The 7,500-nt window shown below is 46.7% G+C and overlaps 1 protein-coding gene across 1 annotated transcript in view; it reads left to right on the plus strand.

Annotated features, from left to right (window-relative positions):
• The first annotated feature begins 551 nt into the window (after positions 1–551).
• The window catches only part of LOC134447357 (transmembrane and coiled-coil domain protein 3-like), a 51,492-nt gene continuing 44,543 nt past the window's right edge, over positions 552–7,500 (plus strand). Inside the window, exon 1 of the mRNA XM_063196788.1 lies at positions 552–912. Coding sequence (XP_063052858.1) covers positions 826–912 — 87 coding nt within the window. The 5' untranslated portion in view covers positions 552–825. The remainder of the gene's footprint in view (positions 913–7,500) is intronic.

The following is a 7,500-nucleotide window of genomic DNA, read 5'->3' on the forward strand; positions in this document are numbered from 1 at the left end:
ACCCATGACTGCCCATGAATCGCTACGAGTTTCAGGAAGAGCAAGCCTCAACAGGTCCCAGCCTTTAGACTGCTGTTATCAAAGCCACCCTTTAATTACATGTTGACAATACTGTATGCCTACTCTGCTTACGCAAGTTGTTACTCATCGCTTGAAACGTGTTTCCTGTGTTTAGGGGAAATCTGTTGACTACATTCAGACTGTTTAATTCCACTGATTTTTTTAGTAATTTCTTATTCAGTTATCACATTATGATAGTAACAGAATCTTGGGGCCTTCATAGGAAAGTTTGTCCTACTATCAAATAATCTGATTTGAAGCACAAAACACACACACACACACACACACACACACACACACACACACACACACACACACACACACACACACACACACACACACACACACACACACACACACACACACAGTTCTATCCCCAAACTAAGGTCAAATAAAATATTTGCTTTCAGCCATTTCTGTTATTGTCTGCATTTATTGCATTGTTCAAATTCACAGTTATCATTCAAAAGAAGAAGAAGAAAAAAAACAGTGAAACACCCTTGCATACAATGTAGCATTATGACTGCTGAAACTGTTGGTTGTGAAAGTAACCGCGCTGACCCCGCCTCCTCTGCCTTAACAGGACTCAATGGGCGTGGTGACTCTCACAATGTCTTGGAACTCTGAAGAAGCGAGCAAAGCCCTGGTTGGAATAGGGCAGTCAGTGAAAGAATGTAACCAAACTGATAAAGACAGTGCCTGCGAGTGTGATGCAAGTTGCCCAGAACGCAGAAAAACTGCCACGATGACTTTCGCCAGCGTCTTATGGTGGTGATTATGCCCAGTGCCGAAACAGTCACGGGAAGAAGTTTAGCAGAAGTGCAGAAATATCAGCGAGATAGAGACAAAGCGGTAAGTTTTATGTCTGCTTGATTGTCAATACAGTCTTTAGGCTACCATGACATTTTGTCCGAGGGGGAAAGCTATTGTGCAGTTGCCTGTCACTGTCAATGATATCGTGAGACCCGTTAACCATTGCTCCTCAGTGACAATATTTATGGCTGTGGCATTGAAATTGGTCTATCGTAGACGCGAACGATATGCTAATGCACTCCTCTTGGCAATTAACTCGTGACATATTGAATATGCAGACAGTTATAGCGCCATTAATGCCGCCGATTTAAACTAGCCACCCGTCAAAAGAAACAGTGTTATTGCACATTTCTCTACCCCCGTGTCTGCTGTAGATAAGACGCTTGCCTTTTTTTCTTTTCGTTCCAAAGGGCTGCCTGTCCTATCGCAGGAAGATTCAAAGGGAGTCTGTACATGCTCGCATTTTTTTACATAGGATAGCCCAAGTTGTTATTCTACAAATGTCTACTCACTGCAAAGAGTCTCTTGAGCATGGTCTCAATAGTCTATGACATGTTTGGAAGACTTGAGAATGTGTTTTGCTAGACAGACAAATCTTGCAATGTGAGGTGTCAGAATATTTTCTTTTCTGTAATCGCAGGCATGCATCATCATAGCTCATCTTTCATTCATCAAAGCAAAGGCACTGACAGATTGCATCGCCTGTCACAAGTAATTTGCAACCCCTGTTCATGTAACCAGTGAATTTATACGCCAGATGTGAGCTGCAGCAAAAAATAAATATCTTGCCATATTTGGTCCAACTGTTTTTGTTCAACCAGCTGACCTCAAACACTCTAAAATTACACAGATACAGGGACTAATAAGTGACATGTTAATGCCTCAGACAGTGTAGTCTACATGTTATGTTTATGCCCATATGTTACTTCGAAAACAAAAGTAGACTACCCCATTTGTGATGGAGTGACCATATAGGGTTTAGTGTAGCGGTCAGAGCCCTGGTTTGGTTCCCATGAGTGTCCAGGTTAGAGTCCTATAGTGGGACAGTTCTACTCCCGTTCACTACACCATTGAACAGAAGGAATATGAGGCAGGGACTTCACTCTCAGCAGACACCATATCTGTAGCCTTTTGTAGCATCAGGAACCTAAATTGAACAGATTGAAGTGCAGGTTAGTATCTCCACATCTGTATACTAGTCTCTCTCTCTCTCTCTCTCTCTCTCTCTCTCTCTCTCTCTCTCTCTCTCTCTCTCTCTCTGTCTCTCTCTCTCTCTCTCTCTCTCTCTCTCTCTCTCTCTCTCTGCAAGCAAAACTGAATGGATTGGACAGGACAGCACTTGTGGTCAGCGCCGTGGCAGCTTAGTGGTCAGTTGGTCAGCGGAGTGGACTCCCTCAGCGCTCGTATCCATTCATTCAACATCGCTCTGATTTACTGCTGACACATTATAGCCCGTCATGTTTTCTCTATTCGTTTTCGTGAAGGTGTCATACATCAGTCTCATGTCATGACCCAGCCTGAGGGATCGAGGGAGGGTTGAGACGTGAATGATGGCGTTTCTTGGCCCTAACATCACCCCATTGCTCTACATCAGTACTCCAGTAAACACCTACAGCATGATTGATTTTGGTGTCATCGATTGTCCTTTGCGCGGTGCAAGCACAATTTTTTCCAAGTTAGCCTGTTAGGAATTCAGAATGGAGTGTGGCACTGACTGCACTTCACATTCTAGTTTCCAGCTCGAGTTGAAAGCCACAAGGGTGGAGTATGAAGTGTGGAAGTCAAGTGGTGGGTGATGCAACCGCAACGTTACGGTCACAGATCTCATTTGTCCCCACTTTGCCAGGAGGAGCCACTCGCTGAGGGGACTGTCACAGTTCACCTGCCGTCTAGCCCAGACTTCAACCCCACTCTCACCTCTCTAAGACACTGCCAACAGTCTTCACCTGTCTCAAAAGTAAAAGCCACTGTATTGCAGTAGATGCACTGCTTCAACTGCTTAAAAATAGGACTGTATCATTAGTATGGAAGGGAGTGGACTGTCTGTTCCCAAAAACACAGGGGCGGAAAGAAAAGAAGCCTTTGACACAATGACTAGCCTTGTTTATAGCACTAAAGGTGCAATTTCTCGTAAAGAAAGAAAAAAACAACACATGACCAGTATTGTTTATAGCCCTAAAGGTGCAATTTTCTCTCTGTTTTCCATCGTCTGTGCCTCTCCAGCTATCCCTCTGCCTCTTGAAGTTGTCTGGTTGGCTTAAGCGTTAAAGCTCAATCCAGTCTCCCCACGGCATGCTTGTTCTTCAGAGCGAAGGGAGTCTGGACGCGGGGTAATAGGCTATTGATTAGTTTGTTGGGCCAAAGCTGACAGGCAGCGGAGCCCAATGCTGACGGGCGGCGGGGCCCCAGGGAACTTGCCAGAGGTCACACAGCAGTGAGTAGTAGCTCACACCGCTCACTGGTCAGTCGTGGTGTGTGTGTGTGTGTATACGTGTGTGTGTGTGTGTGTGTGTGTGTGTGTGTGTGTGCCTGCCCGCCTATGTGTGCGTGCGCGCCCATGTGTGTATGTGTGCGCCCATGTGTGTATGTGTGTTAAGTTTGTGTGTGTGTGTACGTGCATGTCTGTGTGTGTGTGTGTGTGTGTGTGTGTGTGTGTGTGTGTGTGTGTGTGTGTGTGTGTGTGTGTGTGTATGTTGTATAGGGGTGGGGGGTCAGAGCAGTGACAGTCAGGTCAGTGTGTTCTCCAGAGCTCAGAGTGTGATTTGTGTCTTGCTTTGCTCTGGAGGCCCCCTGCTTCACATGGGAACCCTTGCTGGTAGACAGCCGTGTGTGTGTCTGTGTCTGTGGCTGTGTCTGTGTCTCTGTCTGTGTGTCTGCGTGCGTCTGTGCGTGCGTGCGGGTGTGCGGGCGTGCGCTTGTGTCTGTGCTTGTGTGTGCACGTGTACATTGTCTGTGTGTGTCTGTTACATGTGTTTATGCGCATTGCACACACATATGTGCACTGCACACACATGTGTAGATTGTTGTCATCATGTTTATATGTGTCTGTGTCTATTCTGAAGGGCATGAAAGGGACCTGGCTTACATGTAGGTCAATTGTTTTCCTGGCAAAGCTCTGCCTCCTACAAAGAGAGCTTCTTTCCCCTCTAATAAGCGCCTGCGATTCAGTTGATGAGCTTGTTTTCCTAGAAAGAAGAGGAGGGTGGAGCCGTAGCCCTGGGGCCTGGGCCGAAGAGCAGAGTAACGTGGAGCAGGGGGGGCTGTTGTGCTCTGTAGAGTAGAGTAGAGTATAGCAGAGTAGAGTAGAGTAGAGTAGAGTAGAGTAGAGTAGAGTAGAGCAGAGCAGAGTAGAGCAGTGGGAGTATTGTGCTCTGTAGAGCAGAGTAGAGTAGAGCAGGGGGAGTGTTGTAGTGTAGAGCAGAGTAGAGCAGAGCAGGGGGAGTATTGTTCTGTGAAGAGAAGAGAAGAGAAGAGTAGAGTAGAGCAGAGCAGAGTAGAGCAGTGGGAGTATTGTGCTCTGAAGAGTAGAGTAGAGCAGAGTAGAGTAGAGCAGGGGGAGTATTGTAGTGTAGAGCAGAGTAGAGTAGAGTAAAGGGAGTATTTTGCTCTGAAGAGAAGAGAAGAGTAGAGTAGAGCAGAGCAGAGCAGAGTAGAGTAGAGGGAGTATTGTGCTCTGAAGAGAAGAGAAGAGTAGAGTAGAGTAGAGTAGAACAGAGTAGAGTAGAGGGAGTATTTTGCTCTGAAGAGAAGAGAAGAGAAGAGTAGAGTAGAGCAGGGCGTGTGTTGTGCTCTGTACAGAAGAGAAGAGTAGAGTAGAGAAAGGGGAGTGTTGTGTGTCTGAAGAGGGGCCCCTTCACCGGAATCTGGCCAAACCCTTTGTGACTGTTCGTGGGTCTTTCACGGCTCATCCAGCTGTGACCAGCCATGCCACCTGATTAAGATAAAAGTTGATGTGCGTGCGTGCGTGTGTGCACTGTGCATGCGTGCCAGTGTGTGTGTGTGCGCTCGTTTGCGAGAGAGTTTATGTGCATAGTAGTATGTAGTGTGTGTGTGTGTGTGTGTGTGTGTGTGTGTGTGTGTGTGTGTGTGTGTGTGTGTGTGTGTGTGTGTGTGTGTGTGTGTGTGTGTGTGTGTGTGTGTGTGTGTGTATCCTGTAGCTGTGCACTGTAGTGGAATAACAGACTTTGGTGTGCTGTAAGGCAGCTCAGGGTAGGAGTGGGTGGGAACGTATCAGTTCCCCTGCAGCTCCCCCTAATGTGGTTAGCTGGACTGTTTAGATAGCGGAGAGCTGTGGAGACAGGCAGAGATGGAGTGGGGATGGAGAGATGGATGCAGTAATGAAGAAGAGAGAGAGAGAGAGAGAGAGAGAGAGAGAGAGAGAGAGAGAGAGAAGGAGGGAGAAAGAAGGAGAGAGAGAGAGGGAGAGAGAGAGAGAAAGACAGAGAGAGAGAGAAAGAGAGAGAGGGAGAGAAAGAGAGAGGGAGAGAGAGCAAGAGAGAGAGAGAGAGGGGGGGGGAGGGAGGGAGAGAGAGAGAGGGAGATGAAGAGGGGATAGGGGGAGGGATGAGAGAGAGATGAAGAGGGGACACACAGAGAGATGTAGTGGGGATGGAGAGAGAGAAAGAGAGAGATGGAGTGGGGATGGAGAAAGATATAGCAATTAAGAGGGGACGGAGAGAGAGAGATAGAGAGAGAGAAATGAAGAGAGAGAGGGAGAGAGATGAAAAGGGGATAGGGAAAGAGGGAGAGAGAGAGGGCTGAAATGGGGATTAAGAGGGTGAAAGAGTGTACAAAGAGAGAGATGTTGTTGCCCATTGCCAGTTTCAACACCAGTCATACCCCTGTCTCTCTGTCCCTTCCACCCCCACCTCTATCTCTACACATCTCTACATCTCTGTATCTTTCTTTCTTTCTTTCTTTCTTTCTTTCTTTCTTTCTTTCTTTCTTTCTTTCTTTCTTTCTTTCTTTCTTTCTTTCTTTCTTTCTTTCTTTCTTTCTTTCTTTCTTTCTTTCTTTCTTTCTTTCTTTCTTTCTCTCTCCCTCTCTCTCTCTCTCTCTCTCTCTCTCACGGCTGGCGTCAGGCAGTATGTCACTCCACATGACAGTCATGCCTCTCTCTGTCTCTGTCTCTGTCTCTCTCTCTCTCTCTCTCTCTCTCTCTCTCTCTCTCTCTCTCTCTCTCTCTCTCTCTCTCTCTCTCTCTCTCTCTCTGAGGGAAGGGGGAACATGGATTGAGTGTCACAAAGCCTCTGTCTCTCTTCTGCCTTTGCCGTCCTCTCTCCCTCATCTTCTGCGTAATGTTTTGACAAGTAGGCAGTGCTGTGTAATTTCAAAAACACTCGAGTTCACGAGGGAGGCTCACGTCTGCGCTCTCTCAGCGCCGGCGAGGGTCTGAGTTGTGTTTATGTGCGGAGCGTTTGACATCAGCAGCTGAAGTGATGAAGAGGTGTGTCTTTGTTTGTTTGTTTTGTGTGCTTGTTTGTCTGTTGTGTTGGCATTTGTAAGTACACCATAATGGATCTTAATACATCTCCGCATGTCGCAAGTCAAGAGCCGTGTCCTCCTCTTACCTCTCAACACTATACAGTTCTTCACACAGATGGCCTTCACACTACGTGCACACTCTGCAATTTCCAAACCAGAGGAAATAACACTAACAGTACATCTCTCTTGAAGCACTCCTTGAGCACAGAACAGCTACAGACAACCTAATTAAAACAGACCTTACATAAAGTCTTACATCTGCCTTCCAGCCAGTAAAGCAGTCAGCCAGGCAGGCAGGCAGGCAAGTAGGCAGGCAAGGCAATGCAATGCAGGCAGGCAGGCAGGCAGGCAGGCACGCAAGCAAGCAAGGCAAGACAAGGCAGTAAAATGTTTAACAAAGAAAAAACGTGCACATCCATCTCAAAAAGATTGGATGTAGGACGCAAAGTCACATGAAAACTGAAAATTAAGTCAGGGACACCAAACTCTCTTCTCTCTTATTTTAATGTAGTGACGTTTCAGGCAGCATGTGTGAAACGTGAATCTGGTCCCGCAGACTTAATTTGCAGTTTTCATAATACAAGGCAGTAACACGGCTTGTGAGCTACGCAGCAGGGCAGGCCCATGATGAACGCAACCAGCTAATCAGTACTGCTGTGTGTGTCATTAGTGAGACTGTGGTGCGCTGTGCAGTATAAGAACGGGAGTTTGGGCTTTTGTTGTCTTGTGGCTCTTAGCTGTTATTGGCTACGGTGGCCTGGAGGGGACATGATGATTAAAAGGTCAGCCTTGAGAATGAGAGTATTTTTCTTCCTTGATGTTTCATTAACCTTCTGCGTTGGTGTGAGGGTAGAAATTTGGCTGACCAAAAAAAAAAAGAAGCAAACTGCCTGACTTGCAATTTTTTGGGAAGGTAGAAGTAGTTAATTTACCAGAACACGGACAAAGCTGAAAATTCTATTAGAAATTGTTTTAGCCATTGTGGGGGGAAGGGTAGGAGTTGGCGTTGGCGGGAGTAGAGGTGGCTGGAGTGATTTAAGAGTGTCCTCCTCTCACTTGGCAACTTGGGCTGGTACATTGAGGTTGTATATCACGCCAGAAGCATCAATAGATCCCAGCTCCCCTCGTCTCTCCCCTCGTCTC

Source organism: Engraulis encrasicolus, chromosome 4 (genome assembly GCF_034702125.1).
Source record: "Engraulis encrasicolus isolate BLACKSEA-1 chromosome 4, IST_EnEncr_1.0, whole genome shotgun sequence".
NCBI classification, from domain to species: Eukaryota; Metazoa; Chordata; class Actinopteri; order Clupeiformes; family Engraulidae; genus Engraulis; species Engraulis encrasicolus.